The 26,751-nt window shown below is 35.7% G+C and overlaps 4 protein-coding genes across 4 annotated transcripts; 2 read left to right on the top strand and 2 right to left on the bottom strand.

Annotated features, from left to right (window-relative positions):
* The first annotated feature begins 958 nt into the window (after positions 1 to 958).
* LOC110709852 (probable transcription factor PosF21) lies at positions 959 to 8,022 on the top strand. Its single transcript, XM_021888113.1, has 4 exons — positions 959 to 2,466; positions 2,564 to 2,696; positions 2,811 to 2,895; positions 7,393 to 8,022. Exons 1-4 carry the CDS (start codon positions 1,316 to 1,318, stop codon positions 7,656 to 7,658), a joined length of 1,635 nt encoding a protein of 544 aa, XP_021743805.1. The 5' UTR covers positions 959 to 1,315; the 3' UTR covers positions 7,659 to 8,022.
* Positions 8,023 to 8,296: 274 nt separating this feature from the next.
* LOC110709851 (putative pentatricopeptide repeat-containing protein At5g52630) lies at positions 8,297 to 11,211 on the bottom strand. Its single transcript, XM_021888112.1, has 2 exons — positions 10,801 to 11,211; positions 8,297 to 10,483 (listed from the first exon to the last, which is right to left on the bottom strand). The coding sequence occupies exons 1-2, from the start codon at positions 10,882 to 10,884 to the stop codon at positions 8,315 to 8,317; spliced, it is 2,253 nt and encodes a 750-aa protein (XP_021743804.1). The 5' UTR covers positions 10,885 to 11,211; the 3' UTR covers positions 8,297 to 8,314.
* A 2,799-nt stretch (positions 11,212 to 14,010) lies between these two features.
* On the top strand, positions 14,011 to 24,134 carry LOC110709849 (protein RCC2 homolog). Its single transcript, XM_021888110.1, has 17 exons — positions 14,011 to 14,356; positions 14,465 to 14,659; positions 15,157 to 15,218; positions 15,311 to 15,378; positions 15,765 to 15,886; positions 18,643 to 18,748; positions 18,868 to 18,919; positions 19,594 to 19,711; positions 19,798 to 19,828; positions 19,946 to 19,969; positions 20,152 to 20,276; positions 20,871 to 20,952; positions 22,312 to 22,434; positions 22,518 to 22,571; positions 22,664 to 22,733; positions 23,414 to 23,447; positions 23,552 to 24,134. The coding sequence occupies exons 2-17, from the start codon at positions 14,470 to 14,472 to the stop codon at positions 23,863 to 23,865; spliced, it is 1,575 nt and encodes a 524-aa protein (XP_021743802.1). The 5' UTR covers positions 14,011 to 14,356; positions 14,465 to 14,469; the 3' UTR covers positions 23,866 to 24,134.
* On the bottom strand, positions 24,133 to 26,678 carry LOC110709850 (cytochrome P450 83B1-like). The gene is made up of 2 exons (XM_021888111.1): positions 25,674 to 26,678; positions 24,133 to 25,116 (listed from the first exon to the last, which is right to left on the bottom strand). The coding sequence occupies exons 1-2, from the start codon at positions 26,583 to 26,585 to the stop codon at positions 24,466 to 24,468; spliced, it is 1,563 nt and encodes a 520-aa protein (XP_021743803.1). The 5' UTR covers positions 26,586 to 26,678; the 3' UTR covers positions 24,133 to 24,465.
* Positions 26,679 to 26,751: the final 73 nt, after the last annotated feature.

Below are 26,751 nucleotides of genomic sequence, written 5' to 3'. Positions count from 1 at the left end.
GAGATGGAGGAATTTGTTACCCTCATAATGAGGGTAATAGTTACACACCCTCCCTTTAGTGTAACTATTACCCCAAAAATGAGCCTCTTTCTTTATCTCATACCTTACCATCACTACATAATTTTTCTTACAAGCACACTATCACTGTCTTCTCCTTCCCTATCTACTTTTATTTTGCTTAGTTTGACTTTTATTACCCTAGTAATACATTTCTCTCAATCAAAGCATGCCCTATAAATAATCATTTTCATTAATTTGCATGATATGACTTAAACCGTAACATAATCTGCAACTCAATCAACTTTATGATAAAACATTAACACGTCTTTCTTACAATAGTTAACAACAAGGTGAGGTGGTGAGTTAAAACTTACCCCCTCCGTCCCTTATTTAAATGTCTACTTTTCTTTTTGGAGGTTTCAAAATTACATGCCTATTTCTATTTTAAGAATGTACTTTTGACAATATTCCCACTTTTTAATGAGTTGTTATTAATTTTTTTTTTTTTTTTTTTGTAATTTTGACATTATTTTCTAACACTTTCTTTCTTAATCTCTTCAATAATTACCAATTACCTTTTATTTCTCTCTATAATCCCACATGCATATTTGTATTTCCCAATTATAATTTTTAAATTTCTTAATTCCACAAAAAATTGAAAATAGACATGTAAATAAATAAAGGATAGAAGGAGAAAAACCTATGTCATATGTATATTTGTCTACTCAAAAGGCGGTGAAATTCAACGAATCCGGTCAGATAAGATAGGGCGGTCAGACCAAAGTCCGAAAATCACGGGTATCTCTACTATCTATAAAATTAAATTATTAATTATTAATTGGAGTAATTATAAAAGTCAAAACGCGTCGGAATGAAATTGACATTCACACCAAACTCACATGAAATACCAAATCTCCAAATATTCACTTTCATTTTTTTATTTCACAATTAAAATAAATTAAATATAAAAAAGTTTACTCACTCACATGAGTAATTGAGTATGTATGTGACTCATCCAAAGCAAGAGGAGAGAGAAAATTGCGAAAAATCTTCGCGCTAGTCTCAATCGAATCATTTTATCTTCTTTTTTCTTCTTCTTATTCTTCACGATTTTACTAAAAAGTTTACAATTTTCCAGAATCTTCTTGTTCAATCTACTGTTATTGAAGGTGAAGTTCACTTTTTTTCTCTGATCTTAGTGAAAGTTCTGTTTTTTAGGGTTTTGTGATTTTTGTTGATTTGTTGTTGTTTTGAAGAATTTGGGGGGTTTTGGGGGAGATTTAGGATTTTGGGTTTGTAAAATAGGGGCATAATTATGGAGGGTAGTGATGAAACTGGGGTTATGCAAAGAATTCAGTCATCGTTTGGGAATTGTTCATCTTCAGTTTATAAGCAAAGTGTTAATCAATTGGGAATTAGTGGTCAAATGCAGAATTTGAGTGTATTAGAAGGGATTAATCAGAGTAATTATAGTGTTAATAGTAGTAATAGTAAGAGACCTGCTGGAATTCCTCCATCACACCCACATTCTATATCTCCCAGAATTGCTCCCCAGCAAGTTGGGGGTAGTCAGAATTTTAGTTCAGGGCCGACGCATTCGCGGTCGTTGTCGCAATCGTCGTTCTTTTCTTTTGATAATTTGCCGCCGTTGAGTCCCACGGTGTTTAGGGAGGCTGGAGTGCCGAATTCGGGGTGTAATGAGGTTTCTGTGGAGGAGAAAGATGGTGGGTTTAAGGGAGGAAGTGGGGTTTATGTGAATGAGGGGTTACCGCCTCGTAGAGGACATAGACGGTCTAATAGTGATGTTCCGTTGGGGTTTGCTTCGAGTGGGAAAGCTCCGGTGAATCAGTTTATGGCTAAGGAGAAGGAGAAGGAGAAGGAGAGGGAGAAGCCGGCACAGCTTGTGTTGAAGCGTGAGGCCGATTGGGGTGGGGCGGCGGGGAATGCTGGTGGTGAAGGGGGTGGTGAGAGGAAATCTGAGGGTGAAGTGGTGGATGATCTGTTCTCAGCTTATATGAATTTGGATAATCTTGATGCTTTGAATTCGTCGAGTATGGAGGATAAGGATATGGATAGTAGGGCGAGTGGTACGAGGACTAATGATAGTAGTGAGAATGAAGTTGAAAGTAGCATTGCTGGGAATTCTCATGGTGTTCATGGGGCTACTTCAAAGAGAGGCAAAAGATGTGCCACTGGAGATATTGCTCCAACTGGTAGGCATTTCAGAAGTCTTTCAATGGATAGTTTTATGGGGAACCTGAATTTTAGTGATGAGTCGCCCAAGCTTCCACCTTCGCCTGGTATTCGGTCAGCTCAGCATTCACCTAGCAATTCATTCGATGGGAATAACAGTCAATTCAGCTTGGAGTTTGCCAATGGTGACTTTAGTCCTGCAGAACTGAAAAAGATTATGGCAAATGAGAAATTAGCTGAAATTGCAATGTCAGACCCGAAGCGTGTAAAGAGGTTTTGAACAATGTTCAAATTGTTTGTAACTGTTGTATTTATATTTTGTTATTGCTGATCGTTTAGTTTTCTTACTTTTATATGCTTTTTGCTTCAGGATTTTAGCCAATCGCCAGTCAGCTGCTCGTTCCAAGGAACGGAAATTGAGATACATTGCAGAGTTGGAGCATAAGGTGCAAACATTACAGACAGAAGCTACTACACTTTCTGCTCAGCTTACACATCTTCAGGTGTGTGTGAATATAATGTTTTTGGTTGTCTGCTTTTGTGCTTCTCTGCTTTTCTTCTAAGTTATTGCTATTGTCAGTTGAGACTTAAACAAGTGTACTTGTTTCTTTCTTCAGAGGGATTCTGCTGGACTTACTAGTCAGAACAATGAGTTAAAATTCCGTCTTCAAGCCATGGAGCAACAGGCCCAACTTAGGGATGGTATGCTTTTCAGCTGTTTCATCATTTTCCATTTCTTATATGATTTATGCACTGGTCCTGACCTACATTATGTTCTGAAACGTGCCAGTTGCTCTGTCCATATTGGTAGAGTAGTACATCTCTGAACTCTTTTTTGCAAAACCAGGTAGCAAATTGTGTTTCCTTACCTGTTTCAAATTTGATACCAAGTTTCACCCCTTAGACTACTCTCTAATTTAGTTGTATGCATGCTAAATGGCATTGGGTGTGATTATTGATGATGTAGAAAGTAATTGGTTGGCCTTTGGCCTACTGAAGATATATTAGGCCGAAGCTGAGTAGTTGATGAGAAGAGTTCATAAAAATGGCAAAAATAAATATATGGTTTAAGGGTGCTGTATCCTGAAATGTTAGTTCCTTTTGATTGACAGGAAGAGTTTATAGTAATGGGAAAAGTAATTAGGTAATTTTAGGTATTATATTGTGAATTGTTTATTCCTTTCTGTGTTGGTCAGAATGTTCAGTAATTGAAGCAACATCTCATGTCAAGTTGAGTTAATTCATTCCTTTTATATCCCTTAGAAGACAAAAGAAGGGTCAGAAAATGATCATGAAGTCTAGGTTTCCTGTATTTTTCTTACAGATTAGGAAATAATTTTTGCCAGATATTGCTCTTGAATCCTCTGCCCCTGTTTAAAGTACCTTTTTAGAGGAGAAAGTTATATGCTTTGTTTATTGCAGTGATCCAATGCGTTTGTGCTATTAATATTGATCATGAAGAATATATCCAGCCCAGTTAGAATATATTCCTTTATTTTACTTGTATTCTGATTCTTGTCATTATTTAATGGGTTCAAATTGTAAATGTTAATTTTAGAACTGTCTTCCTCTCATTCTTATCATTACTTCAGATCCTTGAGGCATTTCCAATTAATCATCACGAAACTTTTTTGATTGATTCCTGGGTAGTTTTATCCTGTTTACAATATTATATCTTGATTGTGAAATGAAAATTTCCCTTGATATCTGAGATTGGTTTGATGGCCACTTGGCATCATTTTTGGTGCATTGATTTGCATATGCATAACAACAAAAACAAATTATAAAAGCTTTTCACTGCTGGAAATGAAGGTGTTATAGTCTTTTTGAGTGGTCCCATCTTATGTTGAAAGATTTTTTTTGTGAGAGTAGCTTATCTAATTGTCAACTTGCGATTTATGTTAGAGCAAAGAGTGCACATCATGAGTAATGGTGTTATGAAAACTCCCAATTCAGGGTGCTGCACTTGTTATTTTTATTAAAAAAAAAAACAAAAAAACAAAACTTCGTATGAGAATCTTGTGTAGTGGGAGTGGCATCTATACATATCTTTATTTAATAGAAAAGACAAACTGTTTTTGGCATAAATGAAAAGGATGTCATAAAAATTGAAAGGGAATATGATTATAAATTGTAATAGATAGGCACACTTAGCTAGTAAAAGAAGAAATGGTGATTTTCTGTTTTTTAGGAAATAAGGTGAGGGAGAATCGCTTAAGATGGTTTGGCCATGTAAAAAGGAGACCAAGTGACGCTTCGTTAAGAAGGCTTGAAGAATTACAAAGTGTTGGGATCGCGAGAGGTAGGGGAAGACCTAAGAAAAGTGGGAGGAGGGTGATTGAGAATGACACGAGTGCTTTGGGGATTGAGGAAAATATGTTGTTAGATAGGGCGGTGTGGAGGGAGGAAATTAACATTAACGACGTGTCGTGATTATATATACTTTCTAAATTTATTTTTGTATTTAATTTTGTTTATAGCCCATCAATGTTTTATGAACTGTATTGTTTTCCTTTACTAAAGTTTTCTCAAACCTTTATGTTTTCTACTTCAGCGTTTTACTACTCTTTTAAAACTTTCTTGAATTTTATTTTTGGTTCCCTTTGAAACTCCCTTAATTTTTTTCTTAAATGCTCTTTCATTTACTTACTTTACTCACCTTTTTTCAAACTCTTTTAAAAGATGATATTGTTATGTCTTTTTCATTATATCGTACGATTCCTTGTGGCGATTCATGTTAGCCGACCCCAAATCATTTTGGGACTAAGGCTTTGTTGTTGTTATTGTTGTAGTAATATACGAGTCATAATTTTTATTTAGATCGGTTTATAGAAGTGATTTGATGTTCTGAATAATATTTTTACTGGATTCCAAGTTAACAATTGAAACATTATATACGGCTTGAAAGGATCATATTTTGTGAAAACGGTGTGTAATCATGTATTAAATGCAGCTCAAGCTCAACTTCTAACTTAGCTCCACATGTGAAGAATATTATGCACTTGTCCATTATGTGGTAAAACCCAAATGCAAATTGCAACCAAATTTTTAGGCTGGTATCTGAAAATACTCTATGTGGTTTGGAGACTTGCAAATAGGGTGATTCATTGATGGCTTGATGCGACTTGCTAGAAAGGATATTGCTTTGAAATTGCCCCAACAGAAAAAGCAGTAGATGAGATTTATTTAGTTGGAAACAAGTTTAGCAGCAGATTCTTTAACTATTTAGGGATAATTAGTAACACATTAACACCCTTTTGGTCAAAGGTTAGGATGATAGAAGTCTACTGACTGCACAATATGTATATATTTTTAGTAAACTGTCCGTCCTAACCTTTTCCTGTTGAATATTATTTTTTGAGTCGATATTTTGGCAGCCCTTGCTTTGAAGATTGACAGCCATCTTCTTTTGTATGCGTTTTCGAAGGATTAAGTTAGTTAGTGATTTCCCTCGAAAAATAAAAAATTGTTTATGATTTTATAAGTCTCTTTACAATATATTTTATTAATAGGTAAGGATGTATGTATCTAGCTCTGATTTTTCCCAGACATCCCTCCAAATCTTGGTAGTAGCTGATCTATGTTGTTGATGTTAGGTGATGGTATTAAATGGTTTGTTGGCCAAGTTGGAATCTTTAATACTTCCTCCGTTTTTTAAAATTGCACCACTTGCCTTTTTAGGAAGTATCACAAATATTGCACCATTTCTATTTTAGGAAAAGAAATATTTGTGTTCACACTACAGATACCAAATATACCCTTACTCTTCAACACTTGTTCTTTTAGTTTATGTATACCATGACATGGACAATCTTGTAATTTTACCTTTCTCTTTTATCCTTTTTTCCACTACCAAAAATCTTGTGCTCAACGCCTCAACTCCTATGGTGCAATAAAAAAAGAACGGAGGAAGTATAAGTTTGTAGCCTTATGCAATTTGTAGAAATTTATACCCCTTTACAACTTGAGAGAGTTATGCACTTATGCTATGTTACTGCTTTGATCTATATGCACGCGATGCGTGCTTTAGATATCTAAATTTATGCACCCATAAGTAAAAATTTCAGGATAATTTAGGTATTTTAGGTGGACACCATTACCTTACCCTTTTTTTTTTTGACAATTACCTTACCTTTTGGCTTATATAATAGAGATGAAAAAAATATATTGAAAAGAACTAGTAATTATACAAGTATACTACAGCTTCGGGGACAGCCTGACAGTATGTGCTGAAAAAGGCTTGGCATTTTGAATCAATATATTACTTCATAAAACTTGTAGAAACAAAAGCTCCAGCTGGTTTCATATAGGAGGGTTTAAAATTTTATCGTGTCCTTATTGTGTCTTAGCTATACATCCTTTGTTGCCCAACCAAAGGCACAATAACAAAAAAGTCTGCTCTAGTGCTCTTCTTCTTTTTCGAGAAGTAAATACTTTTTCAAGGGGCTTGGTTTTCCTGCATGCACAGGTCTTGTAGAGAGTCAAGGACTCGACGGTTCAGTTTCTTCTTTTAAATTAATTTTTTACTGACCTTAAAATGTTACTTTCAGAGTTTCAGCCCATGATCCAAGTCAGATGCAGTGTCCATGCAGAATTTAACTTGATGACCAAATAATCTTCCCACTCATTGTCTTTAGTAAAAAAATTTGGGGGGTATCATCAGTTTAATTTGTAGTCATTGAACATCTGACATGTTTATGCATATCCTTGTTCTCTACCCTGTGTTTGACTCAGTTTGAGGCGACATAAAACATTTCAGACTCTGGTTGAGCCTGTGGCTTGGGGTAATGTGGGGTTTGGCAGTCTGATTTCATGTTTGTGATGATGTTTTGTAATTGTGGACTTATGTTAAGATTTACTTTTAACTTGATGACCAAATAATCTTCCCACTCATTGTCTTTAGTAAAAAAATTTGGGGGCATCATCAGTTTAATTTGTAGTCATTGAACATCTGACATGTTTATGCATATCCTTGTTCTCTACCCTGTGTTTGACTCAGTTTGAGGTGACATAAAACATTTCAGACTCTGGTTGAGCCTGTGGCTTGGGGTAATGTGGGGTTTGGCAGTCTGATTTCATGTTTGTGATGATGTTTTGTAATTGTGGAATTATGTTAAGATTTACTTTTATCAGGAAGGGATCGAAAAGCTTCAAACTGACCATTTATGCTTTATAATTCTCTTTTTCCTGATATTGCAGCTCTCAATGAAGCACTTTCAGCAGAAGTCCAGCGTCTGAAGATTGAAGCTGGTGAACTCAGAGGTGACACCCCTCAGAATTGCTTGCCCCATCAGGTAATGTCAAATAACCAGATGCTGCAGATGCAGCCTTCTCTATACAACATGTACCAGATGCAGCAGCAACAAAACAACCAAAAACACCAACAGGCACCACAACAGACCCAAGAGCATCAACAAAGCCAGTCTACAGAGTCTCAGCAAGATGCCAAGGCTCCAAAGAGTTAGATAACATGGTATCTTTTCAGAAGTTGTTGGCACCTTTCTAAGATGATTAGCAGTCTGATAGCGTATATATGTTATATATGTGTATTTACAGTATATCCCAATTCATTGTCATGAAATCTATTCATTTAATCTTTAGTTCGGCTTAAATCATTGTTTTGTCGACTATGATGAAAACTATATCTATATGTATGACATAATTTAAAAGCATACTCGGAGAATAGATGTATGTGTATTATTGTCTTCACTGACACTTTATGGCCAGATTGGATTGTTTAGTACCAGTAATTAGCTTGACATCTATCGACTTTCAGTATTTCAGCAGTCAAGCTTGTACAGTATAAAATAGGTTTGATATGTTCTTCAATTGGCTTAAACATTCAAACTTGCAGTAGTTTTCGCTAACTATCAACAGCTCTTCTGGTGGTCGCTTCATTCCCTCCATTCCCTACTCTTGCTTTCACTCACTTTTTTCATGCTCTTCTTGTTTTGAGTTTGCGTCCCCTGCCTGAAATTATTATACTTGTATGGTAAATGACTCAAAGAATGCAAATTTACCTCGGTAGCCATAACTAAATGCAAGTATATCTGAGATAAGAAGTTGATTTTAGGGTGGGTAGTATGATTTAACTAACCCAAGCAAACAGAAAATAGTTAAATTATAGCAGATTGCCAAAATCTCCACAAGAACAATGTCCATCGACAAATCTATGGAGTCGCTTACTATCACGGACTATGATTTCACGGTCAGTAATTTCAGAGACAAACTTGATGAATGTATGACAATCCCTACACATACTAATATTCTTGACAATTCTTAGTGGATTTCCTTTACTTGTCTGCAACAATCCAAAAGCAATGGCTAACTTTTCACTGTGATGTACAGACGATGCAGGTTCTGCTTCATTGTCCTCCCCGTCAACTACTAGCGTGCTTTGAGACTGATATCCCTTACTCTTGAACTCATCAAGCAACACGCTCAAGTATTGCTCGACCTCTGTTTTATGAGGATACGACCAGTTTTTTGGTGAAAATGAGTAAACTTTATCCTTGATACTTAACCAACTCCAATCCTGCAACTTTCCAAGCTTTTCATTTTTCATCAATTTTCTTACTCTTGAGACATCCTGCCATCTTTCAGCTGCAATATACATGTTTAACACTAGAATATAGGTCTCTTTATCTTTCGGCTTCAACTTGAGCAATTGTTCAGCAGCATAACAGCCTAATTCCATATTTCCTTGATTTCTACAACCTCCAAACAAAATTGACCAGATCACTTCATTGGGTTCACTATTCATCTTCTTGGTCAGAGCAAAGGCTTCCTCCAATTGCCCTAGCCTTACGTACATGTCTATCAAACATGCATAATGCTCCATTATTGGTTTAATCTTGTAGCTTTTCTTCATCATTTCAAAGTATTCTAAGGCCTCATTAACCAGGCCGGCTTGGCTACAAGCAGCTAATACACCAACAAACGTGATCTTATTTGGTTTCACTCCAGCTACTAACATTTCCTTGAATAATTGTAATGCTTCCTGTGATCGGCCATGTTGGGCAAAAGCTGAGATCATAGATGTCCAAGATATCATGGTCCTCGTATGCATCTCTCCAAAAGCCTTGGCAGCGTAGCCAATGTTGCCACACTTATTGTACATATTAAGCAGGGAAGTTCCCACAATAACATCAGTCAAATACCCGCTCTTTATGGTCTGAGCATGAACCTGTTCCCCTTGATCCAACGCCACCAGAGAACTACATATACTCAGGACACTTGACAAGGTGAAAAGGTCTGGTTTTATACCAGATCTATTCATCTTCAAAAAGATATTTAATCCCTGATTTCCACTTTGGTGAGCAGAAATCCGATTCTCGGCAAGATCCATCATTTGGGCATGGCCTGCTATCATAGCGTTCCATGTAACCAAGCTGACAGAATCCATCTCATCAAATAGTCTTTTTGCTTCATCAATCAATCCACATTTCAAGTACAAGTACATTATGGAATTATCAATTAGCAGGTTCCCTTGAAACCCTTGTTTGACGCTCAAGGAATGAATTTGCCTCCCTACTTCCAAAGCGTGCATTACACAGCACAAACTCAAGATGCTAGTGAATGTGAACTCATTAAGCTCAATATCTTCAGACAGCATCATCATAAAATACCTTACACCCATCATAGGATCCCCATTATCACCACAAGCAGAAATAACCGTGGTCCATGAGACAACATTCTTATCTTCTATCCTTCTAAATGTATCAACAGCCGAAGACAACCTTCTACACTTGGAGTAAAAGCTACAAAGGGCATTACCAACACTCGTGTCAGATTCTATACCATATTTAACAATGTAGGCATGGATTTGCTTCCCCAATTTTACAAGTAACATAGATGAACAAGCACTTAATAACGTCCCAAATGTATGACTCGTTGGGTACGCCCCAACTTCCAACATATCTACAAAAATTCGAATGGCTACCTCAGGCTGCGAGTCATGAACATAACCCGTCATAAGCCCTGTCCAACTAACAACATTTCTCCCAGGCAATCGATCAAACACCTTTTGTGCATACTCCATCCGCCCACATTTAGCATACACATTTATAAGAAAAGTCATAACAAATGTATCTTCATGGGTTCCAGTTTTAACAATGTGGGCATGCACCATTCGAGCATTCGACAAAGATCGTTTCGCAACACATTCTTGCAACAAGGGAACATAGAATGAAGATTCAACTTGTGTACCTTCATTAAAGGTAGATAATGCCTCTTTTAAAGTTATGAAACTTTTCTCCAAGTTAACATTTGGGTAGCTAACACTTGGACTCTGAAATTCCAAATTGCAGCAAATAATCAACAATTATGCAAAAAATTCAACACCCATCACATAATCATATCCTAAATCATCATAACTAAATAAAGGGGTGTAAAATTGATTAAAATTTCCAAATTTAAGCTAGGAAGTAACTGAATCAATTGAAAATGACAATTACACTAACCCAGAAAGGTGAATTGATGCATGAATACATTAAATTGAAGAATTTGCATTGAAATGAACAGAAAGATCACAACTTTAAGCTGTAACACAGTCATGGAAAAAAAAAACTAGAATAAAATTAAAGTTGTGATGATGAAATTTAATACCTTTTCGTAGATGGATGTTGACTTTCGTAAGTCAGGGTCGAGTTTGAGATTGCCATTGACAGCAACTGAAGGTAAAGAAGCCATGAAAGGAGTGAGGGCATAAATGGAGGGGAGAGAAAATAACGAGGTTTCAGTTTGAGATAACAGGACTTCTGCTGTCTGTTACTCGTAGCTTCTTATCTGTTAGCCTGCCACTTCATTCTACATCTACTTTTTTTTTTTCAAGCAAATTAACTAATTGAAGTGTTATTTTCTTCGCCTTATTCTTGAAATTTACTTCATACTCCCTCCGTCCCTTATTTATATGTTTATTCCTAACATTTATTACTCACATAATAAAGAGAAATAAGCATACTTTGAGTTAAAATCGGATTAGATTATATCAAATCAAATGTTCTTACTTTTCTTGTCAAAAAAAAAAAAGAAAAAAAAATGTTCTTACTTCCATTTGCTTATTGCCATAAATTTTTAATTTTGTATTCGTAATATATATTTGAAAAATAAACGTAGAGATGAATCAAATGAAATCCCATTTGATAATATTTTTTCTTATACTTTGATATATAATTAATGTCAAAGTATAATCAAATTATACCAAACTTTAGAAAATTCAGCTTAGATCTTATTTCAAGTGAAGAGAACAAAGCCTTAGTGGACTTTGGTTAACATAGGAAGTAAAAATTCTCATAAACTTCTATGCTATGAAAATTAAAGTCCATAATTAAATTCATGAAAATCGCATAAATTTGTTTGGTTAGGAATTGGGTTTACATCTAAATATGGTTAAGAATAGGGGTATATAGAAATTTCTACTTATCTAGAGGGATTAAGTAAGTACCACGTAAATTCCTACATACTCTGTATTATGGGAAGTAACATTATCAGATGTGTGTCGTCCATCTAATGCTTGTCAAATTGAAAATTTTGAAGCTTTGGATTTGTTCTTTTTTCCCCCCCCCCCCCCTTTCCTTTTACTTTATATTTGTCTTTATTTTTGTGTGATAATTAATAAACTCCACTTTCAATTAATGTGATGAATAAGAGATTGGTGATGATGGATTCAAAAGATAGCTAGGTCATGATATCCTTAGGATTGGCCTAGAGCTAACCATCCCGAACACTAACATGACTCGCTCACATCAATATAACTAAATTTTATCCAGCTAATGGGTTAGGTCCCGTGCCATGCACGATAATTTTTAATAATTATTTTTAAATTAACCGTACATGAGAAAATTTACATGAATATTATAATGGATTTATTATAAAAGATCCTATTTGCCAAAAAGATATTTTAAAATATGCATTTAACTATGTGTTGTATTGTGGAAAGACACGTTACATCTTTTATTTTTGTTAATAAGAATCTAATTTTTTTTTCTACTTAAGTTTATTGTTGGCAATATATATTATGGAAGGACAAGTAAAATCTTTTAATTATGTATAAAAGTTGTTTTCTATAAGGAATCTTTTTAAAAAAAATTACAAAAAAAAGGGCACACCAGGAATTCATTAAACTTATTTTAACTTACATAAAAGAAGATTAGATGATTTGTAATAAGTTTTATTTAGATCCATTAATTTTAAATAAGTAAATGCGAGGCTTAAATAAGTTGTAATCATTTCAAATAAATCATATTAAGTTCCAACAAGTTTAATCTAAGTACTAGGATGAGAAATTTTGAAAGAAGGAATTCTTGTTGTGAGCTGTGACTTTGAAGAGAGCAATCGAGCACAAGGATATGATTTAGAGAGCCAACCCTAGTTGAGTCTAATAAAGATTGAGCTATACTTCCTCCGTTCTTTTTTACTTGACCCGTTTTGACTTTGACACTATTCACCACCCCTCCTTTGACCGTCTTTAGTGAATAATATGTAAGGAAAAAAATATTCATGTAGGATCTTTTTCAATTCGTCTCAATAAGCTATCATAATATATAACTTTTAGGGAAATTCTCTTTGGTAAACTCGAACTTTTTAATTTTCTCAGTGGTAAACATTAAAAAAAAATTATTATCAATGGTAAACCCTAATTATCTTTACTAATTCATTGGTAACATTAATGATATAATTAACTGATTCCTTAACCGTGGTTAGCCTTTAAAATAAAATAAAAATGGAATGACTAAGAAGCCCCTAATTACTACCCTCAACCTATCGTGTCTAATCAGAAGGTACAGTAAATCCCCACTGACTGCACCACCTCGCCACCTCCAACAACAACCAACGACTGCTCTTCTCAAACCCCCGCAACAACATGCGAACACCAACACCCGTAAACAGAGCACCTCACGCCTAGCCACAAGCATCCCACGCCACACAGCAGCTTTGCCACATTGTTGCTGCGCGTGCAATCAAACACCTCACCCACAACCCGTACCCATAAATCGAGGCAGGAACTTCTTAATTTTTCGAGACCCATCTCAATTTCACTACATTATATTAAACCCATTCAAACAAATTTGCAAGAAAAAGGCTGATTTGTAGGACTTTGTGTGCGCGAAATAAGGCGGATTCGTCGCATATGGTGTTTAGGGTGGCAAAATGGCAGGGAACAGGATAAGCGAGCGTTTTCGGGGAAGAGGAGGCCGGAGGGGTAGGATATTGGTGGGTAAGTGAGGAGGAGGGATGGGAATTGGAGGTGAGGGAGTCAGGGAGCGTTGGGGGTCGCCGGAAGGGAGGGAGGGGTAGGGGATCGTCGGTGGAGGTGGGGAGCTTGGTGTCGCTGGCTAGGGAGGGGGTCTGGTGGTGGCTGGGTGCGTGGGGGAGGAGATTTTTTTTAAAAATATAATTCTATTATTAAAAAATAAATAATTAACCATGGTTAGCCTTTAGTTGACTAGGGTTAGACTTATAATTGCATATAAACATTATTAATGTTACTAATGAATTAGTAAAGATAATTAGGGTTTACCATTGATAATAATTTTTTTAAATGTTTACCACTAAAAAAATTAAAAAATTCGAGTTTATCAAAGAGAATTTCTCTAACTTTTATATTTTTTATTTTTGGAGAATTAAAGTTATTGATCGTTAAAGTTTTGCATTGACAAGCGTGATAAAAGAAACAAGTCAAGTAAAAAAACAGAGAAAGTAATTATTTACCTATTTTTACTTATTAAACTGACTTTTGACCAATCAAAACTCATTTACCTCAAACAAATATCCCAAAAAAGTTACTAAAAATAGTATTATGTGGTGTCTAGTGGAAGTTAAAATACTCATCAAAAGCACTGGTACTAGTACTAGGAGTGCTTTATCCACCCTAATCAATGCAAAAAGAAAAGAAAAATAAAAAAGGTGTTTCTGTTCTCTTGGAACTCCCAACACCCAATCCCGCTTTTTCTTTAATATTTACACTTTCCCCAATTTTGTTTTTCCCCAATTTTTCTTTGTATTTTATTTTATCTCACCAAACTTCACAATACCCACTTCCTCTTCTCCTTCTTCTTTCTCTGATCTAGGGCATTTACAAACCCTAATCGCCGATTTCTTCAAAATTTCCCCTTTTCCCGCCATTTTTGCCCTTACCCCTTCACTGCTTTCTTCCTCAACGGTTAGTAGCCGTTAGATCCGTTGTTTTTGAACATTTTGTTTTGCGGGTTTTTGCTAATTTCTTGTAAATTTGACCCCTTTGTTTATGTGGGTTTGTTTTTGATTTCAGTGAAAATGGCGGAAGTAGAAGTTGAGAAGAAATGTGAGGAAGAGAAGGTGAAAGGAGGAGAGTTGCTGTTTTGTGGTTCTACTAATTGGGATACTGTTGGTAGGAAGAAAACTGGAATTGAAGGTAATTTGTATTCGCCTACTCGGCTTCGGCCCCTTGTCGGTATCGACATTCGCTTCGTCGCCTCCGGTTGCGGTGAGTTTACTTTGGTTAATTCATCCATTTAAAGAGAATTTGCTTTATTCAGGGGAGGTGGATTTTTGTTAAAGTTGTTAATTTTGTGCTGGGACTATTAGTATTGTTGGTTGTTTAGTGAATTTTGGTTATGGGGTTTATGTTTTATGCCCTGTAGTTAGTGGATTATAATGTTTATGATCATTGGAAATGTTGGTTAGGGATGATTCATGTAATCATGTGTGATTTATGCCATTAAGTAGGTGAGTTTCGAAGCCAATGATCTTTAAATATGCTATGGATTTATGCTAGTGGGTTTGTGTGAACTTGAATTAGCCAATTATATGCTATATAACCTTTAGAATTGTTGGTTATGCTTTTGTGCTGATGCATTTTTGCTTGTGGGTCTGTTATAATGTATGATCATTAGAAATATTGAGTTAAAGTACTTGTCTTTATTATCACATGACGAGTTTATGATAAAGAATTTCTATCATGTTGATTTGATGTTCATGTAGTTTCATGTCATTGCGTGGCATTGGATGTCGATGGTCGGTGCTATACATGGGGGAGAAATGAGGTATGGATTTGCTAACTTGAAGGTTTTAGGTCTTTATCTGCATATTTTTTTAGGTTGAGGTGTTAATGTTGAAAGTGTTATTGTAATTACAGAAAGGACAGTTGGGACATGGTGATACTCTGCAACGGGATAGGCCCACAGTTATATCTGAACTCTCTAAGTATGTTTTTGCTGTGATTAATTAGTTGTTGGCATCTAGATTCATTGTTGCTTTTGTTGGTGATCCTTATTAGTTATTACTATCATTCTCTTTGTTTTAACTTCTAAAAATGTTTTAATCTTTCTATTAAATCATCCCCGATCTTACAAATCAGGAGCTGTTTCCTCTAGTGTGTTCATTTAAGATTTTTGCTATCCATCCATATTAAGTTCAAAAAAACTTTGGGATATTTTCTTTTAATTTGACCTTTTGTCCCAATGATATTTTTAAATTTTGTTTTCTCCCACCCTCTCTCTATCTCGCTCGCTTATATACAGTGGAAATGTCTTTCTACCATTGGACTGTATCCCACATTTATTCTGAAGATTACTTATTATTTCTTACAGGCATAGAATAGTGAAAGCAGATGCCGGGCGGTCACATACAGTCGTCATGACCGATGATGGACAGTCCTTTGCCTTTGGTTGGAACAAGCATGGACAGCTGGGATCTGGTTCACTTCGAAATGGTAGGACTAATTCTTTTTTGATCCAGGAACACATGTAGGATATATACAATTAATTTTTTCCCATCACTTTCATTAAATTGTAAAATTGATTATGATAATATACTGGTCCTCATGAAGGGCTTATTTTCTAAGTAAAACTAGAAATATAAAAGCATGATTGAATTGACGATAAGGAATTGATTGTGGCACCACTTCAGTTAGTTTTATGCTGATTAGGTCATTGAGCTACCTAGAGGCTGCTCTTTCTTGGTTCTTTAAACTTTGTCCAACATGGTTTAAGTGACCTGATCTTTCCTGTATTTGTTTTATCCTGCAATTTAGCATTTTGGGTCTACCTTGATCATTATACTATCTTAAAAGAGTTCATCCTGTATGTTTTTCCCTTCAATGTGGCTAACACAGGCTATTTTGTAATTAAATTCATCAGTCACTGCTGATAAAATACTGTTTTTTTTAATCACACTATCTTGTTTGCATTTAATTGGCTTCTATATACTCTTGAGACATATAAAATGGATCTATCCTGTAGGCATGGAGCATTAGCCTTAGGTGATGATACTTGTTGAATTTTCATGATGTGTGCATTCTTTAATACATCTTAATTAAGAATTTAGTGCAGACAAGCTGGCACAACTTGCCTGACATTTTGATAATTTCATTGCGGTGCTCGCGTTGGGATGCGTTTATGTTGTATGTGATCTATTAAGCTGTCTTGTTCTGAACATTGCTTGTATTTTTAGCAGGTTGTACAAAATTGTCTAATGTATTGCAATTTAACAATTGTTAGTCAGGAGGGTATTATTTTTTTGTTGAATGAGGAGTGATCATTATGAGATAGCAGCCTTAGGTGATGGCATTTTTCTGTTCTTTTTTTTTTTTTTTTTTTTAATCTTAATTGTCACATTCATATATTTTATATCTATGGTTTTCACCATTTGATCTATACGTTTTTGTTAGTTTAATACGGTGAAGTGTGAAGGGATATTGATTATGCTTTTTTATGTCCGAATGGTGGAGGTAGTTGTGAAAGCAAACCATTGGTACTCGAAGTGTGAATATTAGTATGTTGAACTAATTATTGGGTGTTTTTAAGGGGGGTTTAGTTGGAATCTTTCTTCGGAGTAGCATTTGAAAAGGCTCAGGGCGCACTAAAGCAATAGTTGTCTTGAAGTCTTGGCACAAAAACACGTGCGCAAGACACACCTCATCAGTGTGGCGAGGTGCAATAATAAAAGGATTATCTTGGTAAAATAGCTTTCAGACGCGAATGAAGCCAGTGTGCCTTAGGTTTGCCTAGCCCTAGCCATTTTAAGCCCTTGGATAGCAGTTCTTTGAGGTGTCCCCCCTCATTGCTTTATGTGGGTGATGATGGAATTTATAAAGCCGCCAATTCTTCTACGTATGTGCTCTGTCTGGAAGAGCTGTGTTTTGAAGATGAACTTTTATTCACTTCAAGGCAATTGAGTGTGAATTGACAAATTTCACTGACCAATTTGTGTGCTGCAGAGTACTCCCTCTGTTCCAAGGTACTTGCCACATTCCTTTTTTTTTTTTTTTTTAAATGCCCTAATATAATTGCTACATACCCTTTTTGGTAAGCCTAATTTCTCTACTTTTTCTCGAAGTTCGACCCCATGTACACCCACTAACTTCTATCTCTACTTCTTTCATTCATTTAAAATTGTGCCTAAAGTGAATGTTGCAAATCTTGCATTTAATATGGGACAAAGGGAGTGTGATGATAATGATATAAAGGGGAAAAGTGTGGTTTGTTTTATAAGTGCATGTCATAAGCGAATGATGTGCATACGAGGGACTGCAATTATACGGTTCCTGTGATGTCTAAATTTTCTTGAGGCCAGTCAGACAGGTGGTTTTGCAGCTCTACCTCTGCTAATAAATTTGAGTGTTTTTTTTTTTTTTTTTTTGGTAAACTAATGCGACAATTGATTGACCTTGTATGTCTGAGAAAGTAGAAACTATAGGGCCGTTTACAAGGTATATAAGCAGAAGCACCACATATCAATCTTCTGGAACTTAACTGTGCAATTAGTGACAGGAGGGATTGGAAAGCATTTTTGAAGCTTACTGCTATTTATGCAGTAATGCAGTGTAGAGGTATGGGTGAGCTATGTGGCTACCTAATGGCTAGTGACATGGTTGTGGACTTGTGGGACTTAAGTCTTAAGGGTATCACCATCTACATCTGTGCAGTTGTTGGATTCACTTATGTCATGGCATGACAATTGCTGTAATTACTCCACCATAGTCACTAACATTCTTCTATCCTCCTCGTTGCCCTCATCTCCAAGTCAGCTTCCCTACTTTGCACTCACAGTACTCTTTCACCTTGCTGCTGATCTGTCACATTCGTTAAGGTTTCAAAGGAAGAAGATTGTTGACTTCGGCCAATCGACCCTTCATCAATCTTCCCAGGAAAATTGAAAGTTGCCAAACAATGTTCAAGGCTTGTAGGGACAATGTTTGTGTTTATATAATGTATGAGGATGATGTGGAGAAGTTCTCTTGTATAATTTTAGTTGATTTTTTTTTTTTTTTAATCTGTAACATGGGGTCGGATATCTTTTTGGTTTAGGTGTCTTAAAAGATTATATGCTACTTTTTGCCAATTGCAAGGAGCACTTATTTTTATTATCTACAAGTTTAAAATCTGCGTGGAGACTTAGAAATCTGGATCCTGCAATTTGATGTTCTATGCAGCTGCTCTTCTTATATGTATTTTTCTCCTTTTTTAGAAATAGAGTCTTCTCCTATACGCTGTCAAGTATCTGAAGTCAAGGCAGTTGCTTGTGGTGGGGAATTCACTGCATGGTTATCTTCTACTGAAGGAGCTACTATACTGTATGGTTTGTGATTTGTGCTAATATTTTTGTTTTCTTAATTTGGAAGGTGCTGGAATGGCTTATTTCCATGCTTTTCTTTAAGCAAGTCTCTGATTTAATTTTATTGTTTTTCCTTAGAACGGCTGGTCTTCCCCAATATGGTCAACTTGGTCATGGAACTGACAATGAGGTATGTTTTTTTTTTTGAAGCTTCTATTCGTTCAATACTTTTGGATTTAAGGCTTTGAAATGAATTTATTTTTATGGTCAACTCATTGATGGAATCATTGTTCAACTTACTGAATTTGAGGGATTTTGGCTTGTTCCATCCTGTACATAATTTAAGGTTTCAAACTTTGACAACTTGTGTGGCTTTACTAGGTAATGCCGATATATTAGGTAGAAGGAGCATGTGTTTACTTGGATATAGAAAGAAACCATCACAAATTTCTGTTTATTTTGTACTTCGTATAAAATTTCTAGATGTGTGACATTACAAAGCTGTACAATACATTTTATCAACAAGTAGAATTGCTGGAAAGCATTAAAATTCTTGATTCAATGTAGGATATTAGAGCTGTGCTGATGGTGTGACAGTAATGGGTTATTGCTGTGGAATATTGTCATGATATTTCTTCCTCTGTATCACATCTACTTAAATTTTAAACAAGGCTTGGCCTTTTGAGCATTGGTGGCTAGTTAAATACTTATAGTATGAATTGTATGTTAGATGTGAAATCTTGTATTTGCAACGGCTTTAATAACTACTGTGGATTCTTTGTAGTGCAATTATATGTAGTGTTCTGTGCTCATGGAAGCGTGTTGCCTCTCTGAGTTTTATATGTTTGTGACTTATCCTTTCAGTACAATACAAAGGATAGTTCTGTAAGACTTGCTTATGAACCTCAACCACGGCCAAAAGCAATAGCTTCCTTCTCTGGAGAAACAATTGTTAAAGTTGCATGTGGAACAAATCATTCTGGTGAGATTTAATTTGTTTTCTACAATTAGTACTTGCTCTGCTTTGGTTGTATGGTGTTATTATTTAAAGTTTCTTCTGTGATGCAGTGGCTGTGGATTCCAATGGCTATGTATACACGTGAGTATCTCCAACTGTTCGCTTTCTGTGGCCTGCCTTTCTGAATAACAATTGTTCAATATTGTTCTATAGTGTGTGTTGTGGCTTCTAATGGCTTGTGTAGCTTTTTTTTTGCAGCTGGGGCTATGGTGGTTATGGAAGGTCTGTATGCTATTTTGATCTCTTTTAATTTTATTTATTTAGTTTTTCTTATGAAAATAGCCGCATAACAATGAATTTTGAGTTCTTTTTTTTTTGTTGTGTTTTCTGCTCTTAATGTCTCGAGTATTTAGTTCTTTATGTGGAATTTGCTTGTATATTGAAGAAATTGTTATCTATAATAGATTGGGACACCGGGAACAGAAGGATGAGTGGTCTCCACGACGTTTAGATGTGTTTACGAGGCATAATGTTCTACCTTCTGATGCAATAGTTTCAGCAGGTGGTGTCAGTTCGGCATGTACTGCTGGTATGGCTCTGATTCACCCTTCAGCTGAGTTAATTACTTATTTCTGTGGTCTCTTGTGTGTATGGTGTTTCTCCCTTTTTATAGGCCTTATCTCACTGTTTGTGTTGTAAATCCTCAAAATTGGTGTTTCCTTTCTCATATCATTGCTTTGATCATGGTGACTTGATGAGAGGAAAATGCCTAGTATCATTAATTATGCGATTGATTGCTTGTAGTTTTGAGTATGAGGTTTCTTAAACACCCTGGAGACTAAGCTCCTATTTTTCATGTTTTTGACCTCTCTCTCTCTCTCTCTCTCTCCTTTGTTTAAACTACAAGCAGAATGCAATTACTGGGTGAAATATACCCAATGGTAATGGCTTTAACTTTTTGCCTGACCTCCAATTTTGATTTTGCGGATTTTATGTTCTTTTGGGATTCTAAGGCATCATTCCTAGCAAGTAACTGTTACTGTCTTACAAGTGGTTTCTCTTAAGGCGGATTGGTTTTCTTTGTCTACTTGTATTGATTTTGTTTGTTGATTGCCGAGTTTTCATTTGATTAATTTAACTCTGTATGTTGAATTTTTTATGGATATTTCTTTTTGTTTTTTAGCTGGTGGTCAATTATACATGTGGGGAAAAATGAAGAATACAGGTGATGATTGGATGTATCCAAAGCCAGTTATGGATCTAAGGTAGTCTGTCCATTATTTTTTTTACTAGTATTTGCTTTACTGTCTCATTTTATGATTTGGCAATAAAATGAAAATTATATTCTTTATTGTCTAATTGCTGAAGATAAGCTGCTAATTTAGATAATTAGCCTTTTACAATTGATATGATACATTTCTAATCGGCCAAGCTTCCAAGTTCTGGACTTTTGTGAGGTGGACATGATTTAATGTCTACTTCCTCCATTTATTTTAGTTGTACCGTGCTGACTTTGGGCACTATTTACGTCTTCATTTATTAATTTTAGATAAGAAAGAATAAAGGAATATGAGGTTTTGTTAGATTTGCCTTGATATGTATATTCATTGTATCAATTTTTTATTATTTTACGTATACATAACTAAAGCTATTAATGGTCAAAGCCATGCATTGGCAAATGTTCCAAGTCAACAGTGTAAAACTATACAACAAAAAAAAAAAAAAAAAAAACTAAGTATGAAATAGTGCAAATTAGCAGGAACTTAATTTACATCTAATAGTAAAAGCCCACAATTTGCCTTGAGCCATTCATTGTAGGGGAAATAGGACCTCACCCTTACCTTTCTGGAATTTTTTTCCCTGAGATTTTGTTTCGTACTTTGAGGCTTTGAGCTCTTTGTATGAATATTATATAACTTAAAAAAATATATCAATCTATTTTTGTTTTAGCGCTGTCCATTCCACCTTTCAGACCCTTCCTGAAAATCAAAGTTTCCTGCCTTGTATAAAATAGTTCTTTGGGCTCCTGTATATAAAAGAGATTAATAGTAAACTTTCTAGAAGTCCCTAGAAGATTTTTTTTTTTTTTCCTGGGCTAGGTGATGATTCAAGTTAGCAGTGTTAGTCAAGCCTAGATGGTTCTTCCATGAGTTAGATTGTTAGTGATCTTTTCTTCTGTGCATAAATGAACTTAGCTTATGTCATTGGTTTCATATCCTGTTTATTATATTTCTCATTACATTTTCTTGAAGTTTCAGAGAACATCTGCTGTGATAATTATCCACAGAAGTTACAATTATTCAAGAAAAATCCCAAATACTCGTGTATAATTATCCCTCTTTTACTCTCCTCATAAATGTTGTTGAGATTTTCTGCCTGCACCTTCCTTCATCTTTTTGTGTGGCTGGAACATGAGGCAGATGTACCTGTTCATGCTGTGCACTTTCATTACCTTTATCTTCCCCCACTTGTCCACTTATGATACTCCACAAGTTTATTTTTTAGAAGCATTCTATTTGGTCTGTTTATTGGTAATTATTGTCAGTATAGGCTGCGTATTCTTTGCCTCTTGTTATAGTTGAAAAGTGTTGGTATATCATCTTGTTATATTCATATATTTGCAGTGGCTGGAATATGCGATGTATGAATTCTGGTCAAATGTTCCATTATGTTGGTGCCGATTCGTCATGTATAAGCTGGGGTCATGCACAGAATGGAGAATTGGGTTATGGACCCAACGGGCAGAAGTACACCTCGTTTCTCTCTTGTGGATTAGAGTTATAATTTCTTTTTGCAAAGAGGTTGCTGATCTGTTTACTCTTTTTACTAGATCTTCAGCTAATCCCAAGAAGGTGGAAATCCTCGAGGGCATGCATGTTATCAGGTTGAAGTTATATGCAACTCATCAGTTGTATACTTGTATTTATTTTGCAATGGATATTGAGCAATTTTAACGCCAAATTATTGTGTTTATAGTGTTGCATGTGGATTCGCACATGCCATGGTGGTGGTTGATCGAACAGATGTTGGTGATCGTCTTGATCAGGTATATACTTGCTGTCCATAATGCTTTTTTTCATATTATATGAAGCATGTATCAATATTTTACCATTACCAATTGGCTTGGTATGTTTTCCAAAGATTAAGTTAACTCAATATTACCTAAGAAGCAAAGAGAAAGAAAACAATGGAATTCGATGGCTAGTTGTTTGCCTCATTGCCTCTTGCCCTTTTCTTTTATTAGTAGTCGCACTTTCTTTCTGTATTATAGTCTTCTAGTTAGGAAAGATCCAATTGACCTCTGATACCCATATTTTTTTTATTTTTTTTTCATATATGCTGCGTTTGGCCCAAAGAAAATAGTGAAGTATGGAGATGATACCCATATATATATATATATTTTTTTTTTCATAAGGAAAAAAAAATTGTAGCTGCATTAATGAAGTATGGAGATCATTTTTTCATTGTTCAGATAACTATTTTCAACAAAGTAAATAGTGGAAATCGGATTTCTCTAATACGAAGTATGATGTACCTCTAAATCAAATCCAACTTCAATTTGTTTATCCATAAGGTTCCTTGTGTTCTACAGTTATTGGGTTTGACTGATTATTATTTTTTTATTTTACGCTGATTTTTTTTGACTGTTACCTCTGAGGTCCTGATGCAAGTTTAAGCTGACTGTAAGCATTGGTGCTAGTTTTAACATCTTTGGTTTTGTGACAGCTTGATGTTCATGATGGAAAAGCATCCGGAGAAGGTATGTAGCAACACATCTCATTTACTTTGTGCTTTGTCATGTGGTGGTGTTTTATGCAAGTAATTGACATATATCTGATCTACAAAGCGGATTGAATTATGTAGTTACTGAGGTCGAAACACCTGTAACCTCTGCCAAAAAACCTACCAAGAAAAGCCCTGCTGACAACTCCAAGAAGAGAAAGAAGTCAAAGGACTTATCTGAGTCCGAAGAGGAGGAAGAGCAAGATAGTGATGATGGCAGTGATGATCAAAGTGAAGAAGAAATGGAAAACGGACACATGGATAGGAGGCAACGGGGTGGGAAAGCTGGGGGTAGAGGCCGTGGTAGGCCTAGCACGAAAAGTCCAGGTGAGACTAAAAGCAGTGGCAGAGGCCGTGGTCGCCCTAAAGGGTCAAGAGGGAAGGCTCGCAAGTGAAGTCAAAGTGAGGTGTTGAATTTTAATTTCCCGCCTAAACGAGCGGAAATTTTGTCTAAATGTGTAGAGGTGTACTACTTAGGCCTTTGGACCTGTTGACTATTCATTTTTCCCATTTAAAACAAGAAGGAAAAGTGAGGAAGAGGAAGGCTAGGTTCTTACTTAGTGAGAGTTTAATTGTTTAGTGCTAACATTATGTCACGGGAAATGATGCTTTGTGAGGATTTGGTTTGTACTTTTATAATTTAAAGGAAATTTAATCTCTTTTATTGCTCTGTTTGTTGATGATAAATCCTAGCTCGCTTAAATTGCCAAGTGATGAAGTGACTAATACAAGATACAGGCAATTAATATGTTCTGAAAATTATAATGGACCTCAAGCTAAGGATTTCAAATTACACTTCTAACTATCGGAGAACTGTAAGCATATAAGAGTGTATACATCATGTGATATTTTTATTCCATTGCTCCGATTTAGTTGTCACAATGTCACATCATGTATAGTGATCTTAGGAGTGAACTAAGATTTCTCACAATCTTTACAGTAACAAACATGGTAATACATCTTCATGCAATCTTCAACACATTGAAAATTCAATGCTATTGATGTAGCATCTGTTGCAGGCCAATGAAATTTGTAGCACTAAGACACAAGGCTTTTTTCTTATGAGCAGTGATACCAGGTAAAGTATCCATGCCAATATCTTCCTTCTTCATTGAAGCAGGCAATTCCCAGTCAAAGAAACACAGCAAATTCGCAAGTGCTAGTTCAATTGTAGTAACTCCTAGCAGCATACCAGGGCAACCTCTTCGCCCTCCTCCAAATGGTATTAGCTTAAAATCTTGTCCTTTGTAATCAATATGATTAGGACTTCCAAGAAATCTTTCAGGAAGAAAAGTTTCTGGGTTATCCCAGCTTTCAGGGTCCCTTCCGATAGCCACAGCATTGACAAAAACTAAAGTTCCCTGATCAATTTGGTATCCTCCTAAGGTGCATTTTTGCATAGTTTGTCTAGGAACCAAGAGCGGACTAGGTGGATGTAGTCTAAATGTTTCTTTAACAACCGCCTTCAGATAAATGAGATGATGAAGCTGGTCTTCTTGTATGAAAGTCGCTCTACATTCTTGCTCTTTAATCAGTTTTCTGACCTCTTCTTGCACTTTCTTCATGACATGTGGGTTCTTCATTAGTTCTGTCATCGTCCAAACTACAGTGGCTGCATTTGTATCTGTTCCTGCCACAAATATGTTCTGCACAGAGCGAAAGGAAAAACAAATATTTTGAGCTGCATATCAGTAGTACTGAATTTTAACAGATGTTTTACTGATATCTTTTATGCCTTTGAAGTCAAGTAGCCTAAGATCAGGCCTAAAATCATTTTCTGTCTATGATAAGAATTGGTAGCATAACATTTTTCTTTATAGATTTTATATGATTCTCTTCCTTTGATCCATTAACCGGAGAGAATCCTCTTCTAGAAAACAAGGCGCCTATTCCAATAGCTTTTTACGATTATTTACTGCCTAATAATCCTGAACACTCTGTTACATCTAACAAGCAACCACAAAACAGTGCTTCAGATTTGATGTGTCATGGTTTCGGGTCTCATTTGTGACACTTTCAAATAACTCGTAAAATCTCTGAATTACTAATAATCTTGAACATGGATCCAACTAGAGACATGCTGTACGACATCAGACAGATGAAAATTGAAGAACATTAAGCAATATAAAGAGCATATAACTATCTAAAATCATGTCAAAGTATGTAGGAAGCATTTAAGCTAGTTTAAGATATTGGCAATTACCATAAGTAATGCTTTGATATGATCCAACGTAAGATCAAATGGCACCTTGTGTTCTTCGAGAAGTTGAAGTAATACATCGACAATATCCTGTTGTTGCTCTGATTTTTGTTTATGTGAGTCAAGACGCGTACTTATAATTTCTTGACAAAACTCATCTAACTCCCAAAATACTTTCTCAAGTTTGCTTGAAGCTCCATTTATCTTGTCAACCCAACCCATGTAAGGCAAATAATCCGAAAAGAAGAAGGCTGTCAACATGGCTTGAGTCTCATGAAGTAGGCCTTGGAATCTACTCGTCGAAAATTCATTAGATCTTTCATCATCTCTATTTCCCTTGTGAAAACAAATCCTACATATTATCGAGCTTGCCAGAGACATTAACAATTCACTCAAATCCACGAGCTTAGACTCCGAGGAGAGGGAAGAAATGATAGACATCATTCGACAAACTTCCTCTTCTCGAATTGAAGAAAATGATTGTACTCTCTTGGAACTAAAGAGATGGACGACACAAATTTTCCTCATTTCCCTCCAATATTCATTATAGGGTGAAAAAGCCAAATCAATACCATTGTACGACAATTTTTGTTGGCCAACAAAAGTTGGCCTACTACAAAACACATGATCTTGTGTTTTTAGCACTTCTTTGGCCAATTTTGGTGAAGAAACTACAATTGTTGGTACAAAGCCTAGTTTCAAGTATACTAAGGGGCCGTAAATTTTGGAAAGTTTAAAGAAGTATAAGTGAGTTTTTATGGGATCGAATTGGTGGAGGTTGCCAAGGAAGGGGAGCCCTTTTGGGCCTGGAGGCCGAGGATCTAACCACCGCGATTTCCCTCCATTCTTTGAGGATTTTGTTGCAAGAAAGTGGAGAAGAGAAATGGCTGCAAGAAACAATGCTAGTAGAAACATGGTTGGTTGTAAGTTTATTTGTGATTGACTGATTGATGGTCTGGACTTTAAGCACCTTTTTTTTGCATATAAATTAGTGGGACTTTAAAGGGCTAATTAAGATGATAATTAGAAATCCACCAAGATTTTGTCACCTCAATTTGATTTTGAATTACAACTACTTCGT

Source organism: Chenopodium quinoa, unplaced genomic scaffold, assembly GCF_001683475.1.
Source record: "Chenopodium quinoa cultivar QQ74 unplaced genomic scaffold, ASM168347v1, whole genome shotgun sequence".
NCBI lineage: Eukaryota > Viridiplantae > Streptophyta > Magnoliopsida > Caryophyllales > Amaranthaceae > Chenopodium > Chenopodium quinoa.
The sequence above is the reverse complement of the archived record's forward strand: the minus strand, read 5'-3'. Positions and strand labels throughout refer to the sequence as shown.

What these genes read in the sequence shown, in the direction of transcription:
- LOC110709852 (XM_021888113.1), top strand. Translation starts at nt 1,316, where the DNA reads ATGGAGGGTAGTGATGAAACTGGGGTTATGCAAAGAATTCAGTCATCG. An exon ending in GACCCGAAGCGTGTAAAGAG is followed by an intron (nt 2,467 to 2,563) that starts GTTTTGAACAAT and finishes TTTTTGCTTCAG; the next exon opens with GATTTTAGCCAATCGCCAGT. An exon ending in ACAGGCCCAACTTAGGGATG is followed by an intron (nt 2,896 to 7,392) that starts GTATGCTTTTCA and finishes CTGATATTGCAG; the next exon opens with CTCTCAATGAAGCACTTTCA.
- LOC110709851 (XM_021888112.1), bottom strand. Translation starts at nt 10,884, where the DNA reads ATGGCTTCTTTACCTTCAGTTGCTGTCAATGGCAATCTCAAACTCGAC. An exon ending in CAACATCCATCTACGAAAAG is followed by an intron (nt 10,484 to 10,800) that starts GTATTAAATTTC and finishes TTGGAATTTCAG; the next exon opens with AGTCCAAGTGTTAGCTACCC.
- LOC110709849 (XM_021888110.1), top strand. Translation starts at nt 14,470, where the DNA reads ATGGCGGAAGTAGAAGTTGAGAAGAAATGTGAGGAAGAGAAGGTGAAA. An exon ending in GTTATATCTGAACTCTCTAA is followed by an intron (nt 15,379 to 15,764) that starts GTATGTTTTTGC and finishes TATTTCTTACAG; the next exon opens with GCATAGAATAGTGAAAGCAG. An exon ending in GGCTATGGTGGTTATGGAAG is followed by an intron (nt 19,970 to 20,151) that starts GTCTGTATGCTA and finishes TATCTATAATAG; the next exon opens with ATTGGGACACCGGGAACAGA.
- LOC110709850 (XM_021888111.1), bottom strand. Translation starts at nt 26,585, where the DNA reads ATGTTTCTACTAGCATTGTTTCTTGCAGCCATTTCTCTTCTCCACTTT. An exon ending in ATATCAAAGCATTACTTATG is followed by an intron (nt 25,117 to 25,673) that starts GTAATTGCCAAT and finishes CGCTCTGTGCAG; the next exon opens with AACATATTTGTGGCAGGAAC.